At 46.6% G+C, this 19042-nt stretch overlaps 1 protein-coding gene across 2 annotated transcripts in view; it reads left to right on the top strand.

Moving 5' to 3' along the window:
- MED17 (mediator complex subunit 17) overlaps positions 1-19042 on the top strand; it is a 305063-nt gene that overhangs the window by 165130 nt on the left and 120891 nt on the right. For both annotated transcript variants that reach the window (XM_075698299.1, XM_075698300.1), the window contains exon 11: positions 15349-15405. In XM_075698299.1, the coding sequence (XP_075554414.1) occupies positions 15349-15405 (57 nt within the window). The remainder of the gene's footprint in view (positions 1-15348; positions 15406-19042) is intronic.

Here is a 19042-nt window from a genome sequence, read left to right as displayed (position 1 = left end):
ACTGAAGAGCGTCAAGGTAGTTTTTTTGCTGCCCAACACTACATGTGACCTTCAGCCAATGGACCAGGATATCATTCACTACATGAACTCGAAGTACCAGAAGCGCTTGATACAGCGAATTATCTTATGCTCAGAAACTGGAAAGCTGCATGAAGTGGGCTTACTCAGCGCAGTGCACATATTCGCCCACGTGTGGAAAAATCAAGGTGTCTACCAACCGGGAAAACCGGGAATTCTCTGGGTTTTTGAATAGTCTGGAAATACTCAGGGAATTGTCGCTTCTATCAGAAAAAAATTTGCTGTAATTTTATCGAAAGGGAACGAAGGTCGCGATAACGCTAGCTTGCTTGAGTAAAATAGAGGAATCGTAACGAATCATCATTGGCACTGTGTCGACGGCTGGAGGAGTTGCCATTACCCGCCGTGGTTGCTCAGTGGCTATGGTGTTGGGCTGCTGAGCACGAGGTCGCGGGATCGAATCCCGGCCACGGCGGCCGCATTTCGGTGGGGGCGGAATGCGAAAACACCCGTGTGCTTAGATTTAGGTGCACGTTAAAGAACCCCAGGTGGTCAAAATTTCCGGAGTCCTCCACTACGGCGTGCCTCATAATCAGAAAGTGGTTTTGGCACGTAAAACCCCAAATATTATTATTATTGGAGGAGTTGCCATTGTACAGTCAACGGCCGACTTCCAGACGTCCGACGGCTTCACGGCACGACCACGTATACCATTGGGTCAATGTATTAGAACGTCTGAAATTTCAGACGCAAAAACCTTTCGATGTCCGATTTTTGGGACTTTTTGCTGTGACCGCAGGTCCGAAATGGCATTAGTCAAAGCCACTACCTTCGATATTGAGTATTTTGCAGCCTCGAACCGGCACTCACGCAGATCCGCTTTCAGCCGTAGCCATCACCGCAGAAACGCCAGGCGTAGCCGCTTCAACATTCGCTATTAAGTTTCTTGCCATTTGGTGCCGTGTTCTTTATTGAAAGGATTCGCCACTGTCAGCAATGGCACTGACTCCGCCTTTCTGGTACTGGTGATTGGCTTCGGAGGTCGGAAAACACGGCGCGTTGCATACTGCTAGGTCCCGAAAGTCAGCTTTGCCTCATTACAGAAGTGTTACGCAGCAAAGCATAACAAGCATGGGAAGGGGCAATAGTCACGGGACACAGTACATATTCCTTAAAGGGACACTAAAGTGAAAAATGATTTCTTCTGCATCAGTAAATTACCGTTATACAACACCAAAAACACCACTCTTACAACGATAAGACGTTTGGTAAGCCAGAAAAAGTGCAAGAACGAAATACGGGTGGCGACGCCTACTTGAGTTGCCACACCTGGGGGCTGTGACGTCTCGGATTTTGATGGCATATTCTAGGGCCTACTAAATATATATAGCGGTACAGATTGACTACATTGTGTTCTAAAGAAACCAAATATTAAACATGGCAAGTTTCGGAAACCTTTATTCAGCCAACGCGGCCCAAATGCGAAAACATACTTTGGAATCCCTGACGTCACGCTGACGTACCGGCGCTGGGGTTTTGGCGCGAAATTCAAATACTAATGCTTGGACCTTTATTTTCTCATCTAATAATCAATTTTTTCGAAACGACTGCCTGCACGGTGCTCAAACAATGCTTCATTAGTCTAAACTGATTTATTGTTTCGCTTTAGTGTCCCTTTAATTATTCACACGTGCACCCGCCATCTCCTGTCACAGTACGAGCACCGATATGCCTAATAACTGTACTGGAAGTCCTTCAGAACTTTTTCGGATGTGTCTGTGGCGATTTTGAGCCCTCAAGATCAGTAAAAGACATGCATCCAATTTGTTGTCATCCTTTCCTTTTTGAAATGCCTGGTATTTTGGACATTTTCGCGGCCCCTAGGGAGTGCGAAAAATTGGACGTTGACTGTACAAACCTAGAGGATGCTCCAAATGGTCCGTGTAGCAAACGCGTAGTGGAAGGACAAGAACAGAAGGGACCTACACATTGAGGAATAAACGGGAAAGGAAGCGTGCTGTCACTTCTTTGAAGGAGCTTGAGCTCAAAAAACAGTGTTGGCTGACGCTGAGATGCAGGTTTCCCTCATCCAAACCAAAACAAAATCTTTGAATCAGCGAAATGCAACACTGAGGCATTGTGCGGGGGCAGAGAGTATGTCAGGACAGTTGAGGTTGACTTTATTACCAGCTGTTGAGAGAGAATCTCATTTGTGACAGAGTTCGGGCTTCATACAAATGAGCTTGCTATCAGTTGATAGAAATAGTTCATATTCGAAAATATTTCATTCGTTATGCATCTCCTTCTTATTCATATTTGAGAATCTTCAACTCAATTTGCAGTGGGTTTTACCATTCTTTTCGAAGGTATTTTATTCACTGTGCAGTTTACTAAGCCTTCCCTTCTGTTTTCTTTTTTGAATAAAATAAGCACTACTCCTTACTATTCAAACTGGATTAAGTCATCTTTATTTTTTAACATGCTTACTAGAGAGGGATAGGATTGGGAAACGTGGTGTGAGCCCGTCTTGACACAAAAGTTCTGTTTCACTCAGGGAATTTTGTAAAAGCACTCATGGAAAACCTGGAAAACTCGGGGAATTTGAAAATGTCAACTTGGTAGATACCCTGAAAAATACACCTCCGCAAGTCATCACCAACTGTTTTTGGCACAGCGGTTTTGTGAGACCCGAGCATGCGGCAGTAGCCGACGAGGTGTCAGTCAAGTCCGCCGATCATGACTCCCCGACCTTCGATGCTGTCCTTCCCACATATGTGACCCTTTAGGACTACATTGCGATTGATGATTGTGTCGCCATGACTGGTCTCCTGACCAATGAAGAAATTATTAATGATGCCACGGGCGCCTGAGAAGACTGATTCAGATGAAGAGTCATGCGAGCAGGTGCAGCCACGACCTCATCACACCTCACAAGAAGTCACGGAGGCGCTTTTAATATTGGAGGATGTTTGCCGGAGCACTTCGAACAGTTTGCGGGCTGTTGGCCACTTGGAAGAGTTAAGAAAAATTGTGATGTCAGCTGGAATCTGCACAAAAAAGCAGACGACTATTGCAAAATACTTCAGTAAACAAAGGTATGCTCCTCCAACTTGATTTTAATGTTGTTTTTCCTTTTCATTCGTTAATTCGACACTCGGATAATTCTGACATTTTTCCTGGTCCCGTGATATCTGAATTAACAAGGTTTTTACTGTATAAGGAGCAAAAGCCTAGTCATTACCTGAACAGTGTGTGGTGACACGGCGTGCGAGCGTGTCGCGTATGCGTGTCGGAAGGAACAGTCGACGAGCCGCGCTCCAGGTGACGAAAGGGAAAAAGTCCCCCGTTTATTGTGCTGGCCGATAATATACATTCTGGGGACGTCACGTGTCACAAGTAGCTTGGCACTCGCAGTGGTTGTCCAGCTATCTGTCGTGACGTTACACGCTGCACACAGGCAGGCGATAACAGCACATCCCTCTTTTTCAAGGACAGGAACATTCGCACATACATGGTAGAGAATATGTTATACCAGAAAAAAAAACAACAGCAAACTACTCAAAGTCACGTCGTATGGATTTCTTCACCACACAAGAACATTCGAAAATACAAGACAGAGAACATATATTGTACTAGAAAAACACTGAACACTAAACACCAAAGCACTACTCATCAAAGCCCAGTCGAATGGGTTTCTTCACCAGTCTACCAAACCGTGTTACAGTGGGAGTGGGGTCACCACTGGCCACCGCGCGAGTTGGAGGCCCCGCTGAATCTGTTGCAGTCGCGCCATCTGGGCTATGAGCCAATTGTGCCGCGCTCGGCTGCTCCGCGGTTTCTGGAAATTTGTAAGTTTCCATGTGCGGCCTTTCTTTTGGGAGACGGTTAAGCATTCTCCTGTTTCGGCGGAGGCAAACGCCGTCGTCTGTTTGCACTACATATGACCGCGGTTTCGGTGCTCGTGCGAGGACTGTGGCCTTGGATTGCATATCTGTCACCCAGACCAAGTCACCTGCTTTTAGCTCGGGAAGCCGTCTGGCCCGATGGCGTCGGTTGTAGTAGCGGCATTGCAGCCGTCTCACCGTCTGGTCTCTGGCCACGACTTTCGGGCTGCTTTTTCCCGGATTTCGATGACATGGTAGCATTGGGACTCTTGTCCTCAGTCGCCTACCCATAAGTATTTCCGCAGGACTGACCCCAAGAATGCCGGGCGTCGCCCTGTAAGCCAACAATGCCAGATAAGGGTCTTTAGACTTCAGAAGGAGGTGCTTAACCGTCTGAACCATTCGCTCTACTTCCCCGTTGCCCTGCGGGTGCCTCGGACTCACGGTGACATGGCGAAACCCGTATGACATAGCGAACTGTTCAAACTCAGTTGCCACGAACTGAGGACCGTTGTCGGTCACCATGCACTCAGGGATTCCATGCCTAGAAAAAATACTTTTCAGTCTATCAATGACCGTGCCCGACTTTGTGGAAGGCAGAATGGCTACCTCAGGGTAACGTGAAAGATAATCCACGGCGACAAGATATGCCTGGCCGTTGATTACGCACAGATCTACTCCCACTCTCGCCCAAGGAAACGATGGTGTTGCGGTTGCTATCATGGGCTCGGCTAGTTGCTGGGCATGTCGTGCGCAAACAGTGCACTGATTCACGAACTGTGCCAGATCGGTGCTCAATCCTGGCCACCAGACAGAACCTTTAGCAATATTACGACAACGCACGATACCCTGGTGCCCATCATGTAGTCTACACAGCACTTCCGTTCTTAGAGACTGTGGGATTACAAGCGTTGTTCCTTTCAACAAGAGACCATCAATTATGCTAAGGCATGCTCTATCTTGCCAGTAAGGCATGAGGAAAGAAGGAACATTCGGTTTCCTTGGCCAATTGGTTTTACACAGTCTGCGCAGGTGTTTGCAAACGGGATCATTAATTTGACATTCTCTCACTCTGGATAAAAAATTGTCCCCCGTTTCCAAGCCAAGCAAACACGCCTTAGAGTACGCTGTGATATCTGACACACTCAAGCCTTTTTCAGAATCGCTGCCTGCTACAGGGGATCGCGAGAGGGTGTCTGCCGTGACTAGCGATTTGCCGGGAACGTACTGGACCGTGAAAAGATAGCGCATAAGGCGTAGCCGGAAGCGTTGAATTCGAGGGGGCATATCATCAATGGCCATCTGGCCCAGTAAAAACACTAAAGGCTTGTGATCAGTTTCAAAGGTAACGTTTAGGCCACGGATGTACTCGTCAAATCTTTCGGCTGCCCACGTGAGCGCAAGCGCTTCTTTTTCTATCTGGGAGTATCGCCGTTCTGTGTTCGTGAGAGAACGAGACGCGAAAGCTATTGGTCTACGGTGACCGTTTTTCTGCGTTTGAAAAAGAACAGCTCCCAGTCCGAAAGAGGATGCGTCCGCTGAAAGGATGGTAGGAAGCGTTGCATTGTACATGGCCATACACTGCGCAGAACAAAGCTCGTTCAGCGCTTTTGCTTGGTCACACCCCCAGACCCATTCGCTATCTTTGTGCAAAAGAGCACGCATCGGAGCGGTAGTTTGCGCCAGGTGAGGCAAAAAGCGACCTAGGTGATTGGCCATGCCGAGCAAGCTTCTCAGTTCAGTGACATTTTTCGGTGCGTTTAGATTCTTAATAGCGCTGACCTTCGCTGGATCAGGCTCAATTCCGTTCTCATTCAGAATATGGCCCAGAAATCTCAGTTTATTAACGCCAAACAGGCACTTTTCTTTGTTCAGAGTCACGTTTGCGCTAGCTAGGCGTGACATAACATCAGCTAAACGTTCGTCATGCTGGGCTTTCGTATTACCAAACACTAAAATGTCATCCATGACGTTGACAACGCCTGGCAGGCCACATAGGATTTCCGACATCCTTTTCTGGAAATACTCCGGAGTGGACGCAATTCCGAACGGTAGTCGGATAAAACAGTACCTCCCGAATGGAGTCAAGAACGTAGTTAGTTCTTCAGAGTCCCTACTTAGTCGGACTTGATGGAACCCTGAGAAGGCGTCAAGCTTCGAAAACCATTTCGCACCCGCCAGAGAGCCTAATGCTTGTTCGACCGTAGGTAGCGTGAAGCGTTCACGAACGACGCACTTATTTAACTTTGTGAGGTCGACGCATACTCTCAGTTTCCCCGACTGTTTAGTTACCAGGACTATTCCTGCGCACCAATCCGTGGGGCCGTCTACCTTTCTAATTATTCCCATGCGCACGAGTCTCTCGATTTCCTGCTTTAGCCTTTCCATGAGCGGAATCGGCACTCGCCGCGGAGCGGTTATGGCATGTGGAATTGCGCCCGGTTGTAGCCTGATTGTGTATTCTCCTGGAATAGTGCCTAGACTACGACTCATGCGCGGAAAAAGTGTCTCATACCGTTGCTTGTCTGCAGTTAGCGAGTCGGCAAATTTAACGATACCTAAAGCCTCTAAGGCTGGCAGCCCGAGAAGTACGTCGCGAAGAGGGCTAACGACATAGCACGTTTGTCGGACAGTCCTCTGTTTCCACGCAATCTCTGCGACAAATTTGCCTAGAACATTGAGCTTGTTCCCGCCAGCCCCCTGTAGCACCTCGTCTGCGTTATCCAGGTGGGTGGGCAATCCTGGAAATGTAGAAGGTAGAACCGACACTTCTGCACCCGAATCAACTTTAGCAAAGATAGGCACAGAGTTTATCAGAACCTGCACATAGCGCGCTTTCCCGGCCGCGTCAATCGCGCCAATGAAAGTTTCCCCGGTACCATGTTCGACAGCCGAGACGCGTACCTTTCTTTGCGCTGACCCAACTTTCTTAAGGCAGGCTTTCGCAAAATGTCCTTTGTTACCACAGTAGTGGCACTTGGAAGCTTTGGCTGGGCACGTCGACCTCGGGTGCGCGTCGCCGACGCAGTAGGGGCACCGTCCCTCTTTATGCTGCGGGCGTTTCTGGTGGCCTACGGCGTCCACGATGGCACCTTCGTCCTGAAGTTCTGGCGGGCTCCCGATGTGGGCACCCTCCGGTCGAAGGCTCTGCTGCTGCTGACGCACGGTTTCCTTGAGGCGAGCCTTGGCCAGCGCCGTAGCCAATGTCAGCTGCGGATCCATCTGCAAGGCCTTGGATAGTTGCATGTCCCGGAGCCCGACGACAAACCTGTCCCGGATGAGTCTCTTCTTCATATCCCCAAAGTCGCAGCGGTCTGCCAGCACGTGAAGTGCGGTTGTGAACTGATCCACCGACTCTTCTGGTCGTTGCTGGCGTCTGTGAAAGCAGGCACTTTCATAAACAATGTTCCGCTCTTTGACGAAATGACTGTTGAACCTCTGCTTGACGACATCGTAACTTTTTGCTTCATCGTCGGTCAGCTCAAATGTAGCAAAGACTTCGCGGGCTTGGCGTCCCATTGTGTAAAGTAGCGTGCGCACCTGGGCCTCTCCCGAACGTTCGTTGAGAGCTGTGGCGAAGCGGTAGTCATCGAAGTGGTCGATCCACGCCGGCCACTCTGACGTTTTGTCAAAGTCCAGCGGTGGTGGCTGCTGGAGCCCGGGGATTACCGTTGCGGGCTTGTTTGCCATTTTCTGGAAATGCCACCGTCCACAGCCTCAGCGAGATAGTTGACCACCGCCCACTTCTGACACCATGTGGTGACACGGCATGCGAGTGTGTCGCGTATGCGTGTCGGAAGGAACAGTTGACGAGCTGCGGTCCAGGTGACAAAAGGGAAAAAGTCCCCCGTTTATTGTGCTGGCCGATAATATACATTCTGGGGACGTCACGTGTCACAAGTAGCTTGGCACTCGCAGTGGTTGTCCAGCTATCTGTCGTGACGTTACACGCCGCACACAGGCAGGCGATAACAGCACACAGTGTGTCTTGCCGTGTCTATACAATAGAGCTAAACCAAACGCTTAACCACAAGCTAACACCACAAGCATAGCCATGCAGCTCTTGCTTTTGCAGTTCAACTAGGGTTAGCCAGAGCTAAACCACAGGCAATTTTTTGTGATCTGTCTGCTGCCTTCTCTGTGCCATATTGACAAACTGGCCGTAACGCTCTTTGCGTCACATCCTTTTCTGACCGTGCTTGCAGGGTAAGCCCTTGCGCAAGCACGTCTCCACAACATATTGACTATATCAGTTAAAATTTGCATGGTATATGGCAAGCACACGTACATTGGACCCTGCGCCAAAAGAGTTTGCTGCTGCTGCACCGAATCGGTCCCTTTGCCTGCACCAGGATCTCCGCCGCAAAGTGAAATGGCTCTTCCACCACTGCAACAGGCATGTTCTGATGTAGTGTTACCAAATCCAGAATGACGCAACCATAACCATAAAATTGTTTTTTCTTTGTGAATGTTATTGTAAAGATAAACTGTCACTGACTTTTTTCAGTGGCCAAATTTTTAAATTTTTTTTTTGCTTGAGCCTATAGATACTGATTTCTTTATTTCATTTTTTTGGTGAATATCACGGAGCATGAAACTAGTTGTTTCCGGGCGCTTCTGTGAATCTTCAAAGGTTGTAGATCTGCACAGCTAAGCTTTACCATGACAATAGGCATGTTCCTATATAGTGTTAACAAATCTGTCTGTGTCAGTGCATTCTGCTGGAAACCATTTGTGTTATAATCATTTGTCTCTGTGATGCAGCGTCATGGTTGTCGTATACAATCAGAGAGAGTACTTTGAGAGCACTCTCAAACGGCCAGTCGAACATGCTGTCTGTTTTCGTTACATTTGCTGACTCTGAAACCTGCTCTATGACTGCACATCTTGTTCCTTGATCCAATACCTAGAACAATAATGCTTTCGAGAAGAAAAGCAGAACACCATGTGACGATTTGACCACGCAGGAATTTCAAGTACAGTTACTGTTCACGCACAAATAGAATTATACAATATTTAATTCTAATAAGACATGGGTGTAGAGCTCTCAAGTATAATGCAGAAAAAACTACTGGGCAGATACAATGCTGTTAGCGTCGATGTGCTTCCTCAGTTCATCCATTGGCTGCAGGACCCCCCGACGTACTTCTCATTGTTGGTCCCATCAGTGGACAAAAGGAGCGTAAATAAAGAAATTCAATGCTTCTGGGCTGGCAATACTTTGATTACTCAATGGAGCGCATGTGGCTCACAGGTGTGCATGCTGGTCTTAGTTCTCTGGTAAATTTGAATTCACTTACCTTTTTATGTTAGAATGCTGAAAGCAAATTCAACGTAAATTTTTCGGCTTCCTGTCTTTATTCTTTTGTTTAACTTATTGATGTTGAACTCTAGCTAAAAGGTATAAGTTAATTCTATGCTCTATACTAGTTTTGACTGCTTTCTAAATGAGTCCGTAGCAGGAAAAAATGCTTCCAGCAGGGATATATTCACGTGTTTTCAGTTGGCATCTTCTGCTGTTGCAATCTGCTGAATCTTCGCAGCAGACATCATTTTCCTTGTCGACTGGGAATTCCTCCACACTCTTCGGCAAGACAGTGATGGCCTTTCGTAGTGGGGGATTCCATAAAATCTTAACCACTTCTTCAACGCACACCCAAACGTTCAGCCACTATCACACAGACGGGTGTCACGACATCGTGCCACCGTAGCCATCGTAGCCAGGAGAAAAGCAGCGCCGCTAGCATCTAAGATTTGGCATTGTCTCACAATAACGACAACATTTGAGATGACGAAAACACAAGGTCAGCACAAGGTGTTTTGAAACAAAGCAACAAACGTGCTTTCACATGCTTGGGCGGCCGCGCCGGGACCTGTCATCATTTTGGGCTTGATGCAAATACACTATTTAGCAGCAGCTTTACTGTAGTTCTCGTGTACCACCATGCTCGTGCAGCAGGATGACGAGGACATGCTGTTTTTAGTCTTCCATTACGAAAGCTCATTCATAGCGTAAATTATTTTACGTTGTAAGCTAGGGGAAAAATGTTGCGTTACATGTTTTTGGGGTTCTGGAGAGTTACATATGTTGCAGTACCAGCTACATGCATTAGCCACCATCCTCTTCGCGATTGTTGCGGTATTGTTTGAGCAATGCCCCACCCCACAGAGGATGTTTTGTGGTTCGTAGACAGCGTTAAAGTGCTGTCCAAGAGTTATAACAATGTAAACCAAGTGAAAATAAACTTCTGCTCTGTGGAGATAACGTCCATCAGTTTCATCTTTTGCTATTGCCAGACATGGAGCCATGCATAACTTTTTTTTTGCTGGAAAATTGGGTGTGGGTCAGATTTGTGTAGGAGCTCTGATATCTCTTCTGCTTTGCACACATAGAGAGGCGGGGGGGAGGTGGCATGCTTGAATTGGGAAAATACTGCCAATTGAATTAGTGGTGTGTTGTGCCGTTTTTTCTGTCTCTTGTTTAACTCGAGGATAATCGACCAATTTTAACAATCCTTTCGGGATTTAATTAACGCAAGTCGACTGTGTCACGCAGCACTTAAGCAGTGCAGCTGCTAAAGCAGAGCAAAAGGAAGACGGTGCAAGATGATTGGCTGTTTCGGACTGTGACGAGTCTTTTCATTCGTATTTGTGTCATGGGTAGAGAGATTATTCTCTCTAGCTTTCTTTTTTTATGCTGGTGGTGCACTCTTGCTGTGTTAGTTTTCCATGCCTGTTGTCGGGCCTTGAACACTTTCAGGCCACGTTTTGTGGCTTTTCATTCCGGTTCCTTTCTGTCTATTGTCCGTGAGAATAAATTAACATTCATTCATTCATTCATTTTATCCCCTGCACTTTTATCCTATTCAAAACAACATTGGCAAGATGTGGTGTGTTAGACGCGCTAGACGCCTTGGTTCTGTTCGGGAGCTTCCAAAGGAGCATTCACCTGATCGGTCCAGCACCAAAACCAGTGGGCAAGGCCAACACTGAAGTGGCACTAGCCAGGTCAGCCACAGATCGAGACAACCTAGCTTTTGGACACCGCAGTTTGAACCACTCATATTCACCAGTAATGCAGGTTAGGACAGCTGGCTCAGGCACCATGGTAGGCACCGAGCCACTACAACCATGTTGGCGCAGCTCATGAATAAAGTATTTTTTCTTTACCGGGACTGATTTTCTGTAGCTTGAGAATCATAAAGGTGCATTGACCACTTGGAAAAGCTTTATTGAGGAATTCAAGGCTGGCATCGAAGACTCGATGCCACCTGGTGGACAGAAAACAAACGGCATATCAAAACAAAAAGTAGAAAACATAAAAGTAGGGGGCAATACAAACATGAATTCATATCATCGTAATACTACAAGATTAGAAGGCACTAGAATGCAGCAGATATTCTACTTCGTCATGTGTTAGGGATATTGTTGGTTGGCTTATAATGATTTGAAGTTGACAAATATGAAAGGTTTATGATTTCTGGGTTAAGCTGATTGTGGCTGCGGGTGAGAATGATGGTGTTAGTGAAACAAGGCAAACAACTGCACCTCTTGCAGTGGTCTGTTAAGTAGGAATGAGGCGAACTAGTTCTTTTAATCTCGCACTGCTGTATCTGCCGCTCTGACCACCGTACACCTTTCAACAAGCTAATGGCAGCTTTTAAACAACGCTGACTTTATATGGCACAGAAAAATGTACATGTCTAACACCATAAGCACTCACACCACTGTCTTCCTCTGTTAGCCTAGTTCTAACACTGTTACATATTCTCGATAGACTAGCCAAGGAGGAAAACACTATGTCAATGTTGTTATTCATTTTAAACAGCACAAGAAAAGAAACACACGGACAAGTAAGAGTACAGGACCAGCGCTGACTACCAACATCTTTATTGAAGCCCACACAAATGTATACTATTTGCAATGGACTGAAAGAGAGAAAGGAAGAAAGGGATGGTGAGTCATCTTCAATCAACTCCTGCTGCGCAATGTAAAATACACAATATGTGTGCGGTCGAAACTGATTAACTTCTAAGGAACTTAAGTTCCTTATCGCAAAGCGCTTTAGAAGGGGCGCTTACGCAAGTGGCTCTTAACTCACAAATTGAAAAGGCCTCAAAGATTTCCCTGGCCTTCTGATTGCTGGATCTTCTCAGCAAATGTGTCTTTTAGGCGGGGTGAACAGCCACACTTTGCACAACGAATGGCTAGATTACTACTGGCCTTAATCTGGACACAATATGCATGCTCATGTAAACGTTCATCAAAGCAGCATCCTGCTTGCCCTATGTAAGTGCAGCCGCATGAGGTGGGGATGGCATAAGATACATTATTATTGCGATCTACAGGCTTGGTGGTATGTCTCTTGCTACACAGTCCAGGTGTTTGCTGGTTATTGTCGACTTTTTTGCACAACCTTCCCAACTTGTTAGGAGCGGTAAACACCACCGTAACACCAGCCCAGCCTGCGACCTTCTTGATGCGGTGGGACATACAGTGTACATACGAGATCACGACAGTCTTGGTGATGTCCTTTACCACTTCGCACGGTTTCATGGGGGAACTACCCTCTTGCAATCAGATTTCCATCAAGGATGACAGCAGTTGTGCTAGATAGCCACTTGCCTTAAGCCGATGGACTTGGTTAGCAAAGCTGCTGGACATCAAGTGGGGCCAAGAGCGAACGACAGCATTTCTGAGAGCTCGAGAGCTCGCTTAAAAGACACACATTTGCTGAGAAGGTACAGCGATCGCATGGCCAGGGAAATCTTTGAGGCCTTTTCTATTTGTGAGTTAGGAGCCACTTGCATAAGCGCTCCTTCTGTGGCTATTTGCGATAAGAAACTTAAGTTCCTTAGAAGTTAATCCGTTTCGATTGTTTACGTATTGTGTATTTTACATTTTTATAGTTTTACGTTTGTGACGCATGTGCAGCAGTAGTTATTAACAGTGACTTGTCTTCCCTTTCTTCCTTTCTCTCTTTAAGCCTGTTGCGAATAGTATATATTTCTTCGGGCTGCAATAGAGATGATGTTGGCAGTCGGCGCTGGTCCTGTGCTCTTTTTTGTCCATGTGCTTTTGGCGCTGTTTAACATGAATGACCCATACCAACTAGCTCGCACCAAAAACCTTCCAAGTCAGTGTTGTATCTGTTAGCAATATTCAGGTTATGCAACAACTTGCATATGTATGGCATGACAATTGGCTTTTCATGGCAGAGCTCTTTTCATGGCAGGGCTCTTTTGCTCATCTGTTTGAACCATTTTATGAGCTTGTTACAAGCCATGGTGACACAGTACCTGGGGTAGTCTGCTGCACGCAACCTAGATGATTGCTCGTGGAAGCTGCTGGCATTACCAGCCACGGTCTGTCAAGCCATTGCTGCTGTTTTGGTATTATCATTCGGAGGTTGTAAAAAACTCGGTTGCTTTTTCTATGTGGCCATTGCATGGCAGTCAGTTGCAACTAAGCACCCACACATTCCGCGAAAGAAAGAAAAAAAATCAAGTGAGGCATTGATGTGTGTGCAGCCCTGTTTCTGTGCATGCTAGTTGTAGGCTGCGTTATCTTTTCACGGTCATAAGTACTATTTGAATGCGGACACTCTTTCACGTGAAAAACACGGGACATGAAAACCGTGAAGTTCCGTGCAGTCTTGTTTATTTGCAGTGGAGGGAACCAGTTATAAAGTCGGCACGTGCACTTAGCACATTTTGCTTAACTTTATTTCGTATTCAAAACGATGTTTTGGGTGCGGATCGACCCCTGTGGGCTTTTCGTCTGGAAAGTCAACCAAGCAGACCCACAATAAGGGAAGGGCACCGTGTTGCTGTCATCGCAGGCCCGCATCATAGACAGGCAAGGCGCATGCGCAGCTTACCTCAACAATACGAACATGTGCCTGAGCAAGCTTGCTGGGCATGAAGTCTTTTCTGTTGAAAGCCACTATCCTATAGTGTCATTTCTCGGGTGCTGCAAGAAATTTACACGCACAGCGAGTGCACTCCACACAAACTTGTGTCTCCGTGAATGTTGATGGCAGGCCTCTCACATGGGCAGCTGACGATGGCGCAGTGCGACTTGGAACGAATAACCTTTGTACATCCCGTTCAGCATGTGTGTCAAGAATGCATGTGAAAGCACGACAACATGTGACCGCGCAACACCAGTGCAGCCACTTTCTCCCGCTGTCTCACAGCCCTCACCAGGAGGCAGTGCCTGGTGTTAGGAGTAGCGGTGCTACTCATGCTACGAGGCTATAAAATATCTGGTCTACAGAACTGTGGAATGCTTTATCCAGTCATGTTCGAACTTCAGTGCCTGCTGAATTCCTCTTGAATATTGTTAACCACTGATTTTTATTGTACCTTGTTTTGTTTTTCTCCTTTGCCGTCTCTGTATTTTCTACTACCCACTCCTGCAATAGTCCTTAGGGGCTGCAGTATGTTGAAATAAATAAATAAATAAATGAATAAATAAATAAATAAATAAATAAATAAATAAATGCAAATATTAGGTAACTTGGACTGTTCAAATACTACTACAGAAATGTTGCAGTACTTGTTTCATTCCAAGAAAACACTGCCCAAGAGCAGGGAGTAGAGACGTTGCATTCACATCACCGAATTTTACTGCCATCCGTGAATAAAATGGCACCTGACAGCCGGCACTATGGTTCTCTGCATAAAATGCAAAAACCTGGCCAGGAACCAAGCCAAGAAAGTGGAAACTGGAAGGGAAAACACCTACTGAATGGTAAACACAATTTCCCATCGCGATAAATCTCGTTCACAACCCTGAGAACGGCACCTTGGCTGGCAATGCTGCACTTGATGCTGCTGTCGTGGCATTCTCTGCTACCTGCAGTTTGTGTGTGTTTCATGAGCTCGCAAAACCAGCTCAGCACTAGGTGATAACAAAACTACTGAAATGCGAAAGTGCGGGCAGCACAGTCAAGTGAAAATGAAACAACCTCTCGACCACCCACGTCGTCATTAAGGGTAACTTAAATGAGTTCTTTTTTCTAAGAATCGAATAGAAGTAGACAGGTACATTTTCTTCCCTCTTAAAATGCTATGCAATGATCTATTTATTATGAGTGTTTGAGTACTACGGACAGTATTATAAAGGGAAGTGCGTACATCATCAGGCTAGGGGAGTCTCAAATCGTGTTCTGCATTTATCTCAACTTCTCAATCACTAAAGCTCTGTTCTTTATAATATTGATGCCTTGAAAGTTCTCGAGCATTAAACTATCACTTTAGCTTGATTCAATAATTGCTTTTAGTGTCCCTTTAAGGAAATAAACTGGAGCCGGCATAAACATCAGTAGCCTGGCCCGTTCCTTAGTTTCCAGTTGCAGTTGGTTGTGCTGTGCTGCGGTGGTCGTGCTGCTAGAGCCAGTAGTGCTGTGTTCCTTACGCAGTGGTATTTATTCTCTTTGCAGTGAAGCCATCCTGGAGAAGATTATTGCCCAGACACAACATGTGGCTCTGCGGTTACGGTGAGCTTTTTGCCAGCATTACCAGAGACCAGTGCTTGAAGTGGCACACCTGACTGCTTGCATGAGAGATGGGAGGGGGATGCATTAAAACATAGGAATGAAATGGTTGTACCATACACATAATTCCTAAATATTCAATATTATGAAGATTTGTTAAATAGAGTATCATGACATCGCATAGAATGGATAACATAGAAATCACTAGACGTTAGTTTATACTGATGCTTGCTATTGCCATAGTATTTTCATTACTTTTTTCATTCATTTAATCGTTTCTTAAAGGAGTCCAGAGCCACCCCTTGGGTTTGGTGAGAAAACAGTCTGCGATAGCATATGCTGCTGTGAACATCTCAGCCAAATTTTGCAGCCGTGCATAGCGCATGGAGCTTGCAAGTGGAGCGTGAAGTCACCTTTTTCTCCAGCACTTTTTTTTTTTCAACTGAACCCTACTTCCCATTCCCATTCGCGGTTGCTATTGGCCAATAGCTGACATCAGTCAAGAACAATGCTTGGATCAGTGCACTTTTTCCTACTGTTGCTGGTAATATTTATTGATGCATTATAAAAAACAGGATGATCCAGGTGAAATTCTACTTTCAAATTTTTATACAAATTGCGTACTTCCGGAAGAAGTGACTAAAGTCAGCTCTCGCTCAGCCGTGGCAGGCTCCCCCAGTAGGAACTTAAAGTTTGGCCACCTTCCTTATCGGTGTCATAGCCATCGAGTCTTGCTAATTTCGACTAGCTTTAAACACTCAACTAGCTTAGAGCCACGTGAAACTTAAGGTCGGCACATGCGCGCTTGCCAGCATGTGCTCACTCCTGGCCGTTCCTACCTTGGCAGACTTCGCTTCATATTGCTACGGAGCAACCAGTAGTGGCGCCAGTCAGAAGCAAGTGCTTTTACGTGTAGATGTGGAATCGGGTCTCTACAGCCATCTTGTTTATACATCATTGTCTCTCTTGTAAATATTGTAAATGCATCTTTATATGTGACTTCTGCAACATAACAAATTGGTGAGAGGTGCTGGGTACTCACGAGAACAACGGAGTTCCACAGGGGTCAACACCTCGAACTGGACTACATGACGGATGAAACAGGACCCAACATGACGCGGCCCATATTAACGCCTGCAACCTTGACGGTTGTGGCTCGTTCGCAGGATCCAGGAATGTTCTGCGGCACCGACCACCTCGACGTGGAAGACTGGATCGCCACTTATGAGTGTATAAGTGCCCGCAACAAATGGGATCCGACAATTATATCGGCTAACTTGGTCTTCTACCTACAAGGCACAGCGAAGGTGTGGTATGACAACCACGAGGAAGGGGTTAACGACTGGGACATGTGTAAACAGATGCTGAGGGACTTGTTTGGCTGTCCTGCAGGTGGCAGAGCACCGCTAAGAAAAAACTTGTGACCTGTGCCCAGACGTCCACAGAATCGTACGCCTCTTACATCCAGGACGTACTGGCTCTCTGCCGTAAGGCTGACAGCGATATGGCTGAGTCAGACAAGGTTGGGCATGTACTGAAGGGGATTGCTCACAGTGCTTTCAACCTGCTCATGTGCAAAAATTGTGGAAGAGAACAGGACATCATTAAAGAGTGTCAACACTTTGAGCAGACCAAAAGTCGCTGCATCGCAACGCCGTTCGCACGTATGCAGAACACAGCTGCGACAACTTCTTGTGATAACAGGCTAGGAGTGCAGCGACCATCTTCGTCAGATGACCTGACACGGATAGTGCGGCGAGAACTTGAAGCCGTGGCTCCTGCAGCCCTTGTTTCCTGTCCCAGTGAACCGAACAACTTGCCTACAACACCATTTGTGCAGGCAATAGTCCGTGAAGAACTCACTAATCTTGGAATTAATTCTGTACGTGCCGTTGCCACTTCACAGCTGTCTCATGCTCCAGGTCTATTGGCTGGTCTGCGGTATCCTGCACACTACCGAAATCCAGCCGAGTAGCGAGCCACAGACGACTGGCCAATCTGTTTTGCCTGCCAGCGTATTGGTCACGTTGCTCGCCATTTAACAACCGTACTTCTCCTCCCCTCTGCAACCTCCGTTCATCAGTTATTCCGCCCCGAACAGGGCGAGCATTGTTACTAGCCTCCATTGGCATTGTAACAGCCAAACAATGATGCTCGTGCTCCTTGGAACAGTCCGCCGTCGTAATTCCGATGTCATCAGTCCCGTTCGGCACCAGCTCGTTGTATTCTTGATGGTTGCCCGATTGTGCTGATGCCTAAACAAAGTCCTCACACCCGCTGGATTAAGCACCCTCCATGTCGCCGACGGAGAAACGCCTACCGTGCTTGGTATGTGCACCGCTCGCATTGGCATCACGGGGTGCCTGACTGCTTTGTTTGCCATTCTGTAACAATATCCTTACGACGTTATACTCAGCTTAGACTTTTTATTGTCCCATTCAGCCCTCTTTGACTGCGTGTCTAGTATCATTCGGCTTGAACTGCCCCATGGCTGCTGTAGTCCACCAGTCACACAACCATGGTTATGCTCTCCCAAAGACATCCGCCTGTCACCACACGCCACTACAGACATCCTTCTACTGTCGTTTCCATGTGTTCCTGACAGCGTGTGTGTACTATGTCCCACCACTGACATACTGCTTGAAAGAAATTTGGCCGTTCCCCATACTGGTGCTCACTGTTACAGGCGATCAGGCTTCGCTCACTGTCCTTAACTTTAACTGCTCGACTCAAATTCTTCCCAGAGGCATGTCTTTGGGCGGCATCTCGCCTGTGAACGATTGTGATATCGGCTCTTGACGGCGAAATTCCGTCGCCCTCTACAGGAACCTCCGATTCACTGACTCTCACAGACGAACTTCGCATGCGAAGGTTGTGGGATCGTTCCCCACCTGCAGTAAGTTGTTTTTTCATCCACTTTCATTTGCACTAATTCATAGTTTCTTAATTTCCCCTATGTTGTCCTTGGTGTCGGTGTTTGTTGGCTTCTTATGATATGACTAATGAAAATTGGGGCCCTCGGTTAACCCCCTTTCTCTCGTTTATATGGTTAGGTTGCGAGTTCCACACTGTTATAGTGCTAAGAAAAAAAGAGGTTGTAAGAGCTGATGTTCGGCCAGATATGTGTACAATTTGATGGGAGTGATTTAGGCACATTGAGATTTGGTTAGGTGGCTTCAATAATGCGTGGCTTCATTTTGGATGATAGTGTGTGTCTTTGCCTTGAAGAAGACATAGACGGGCAATGTGAGAATGTGATTGAAGTGCCAGAAAGGAAACGGACAGTTTCAGACTTGCGGCGCTGATTTCTGGTGAGTGTTTTGAGACCCACCGTGGTTGCTTAGTGGCTATGGTTTCGGGCTGCTAAGCACGAAGTCGTGAGATTTGATTCCGGCCACGCTGGATGCATATTGATGGCGGCGAAATGCAAAAACACCGATGTACTTAGATTTAGGTGCATGTTAAAGAACCCCAGGTCATCAAAATTTTCGGAGTCTCCCACTAAAGTGTGCCTCATTATCAGGTCGTGGTTTTGGCATGTAAAACCCTTTAATTTAATTATTGGGAGGTGATGAAGCGACTGGCGTGGTTTTGTATGGCTTCTAATTTATTAGTCCGGACAGGCCGTCAATGGAAACTG

Source organism: Dermacentor variabilis, chromosome 7 (assembly GCF_050947875.1).
Source record: "Dermacentor variabilis isolate Ectoservices chromosome 7, ASM5094787v1, whole genome shotgun sequence".
NCBI lineage: Eukaryota > Metazoa > Arthropoda > Arachnida > Ixodida > Ixodidae > Dermacentor > Dermacentor variabilis.
This window is presented reverse-complemented; position numbering and strand designations above follow the sequence as displayed.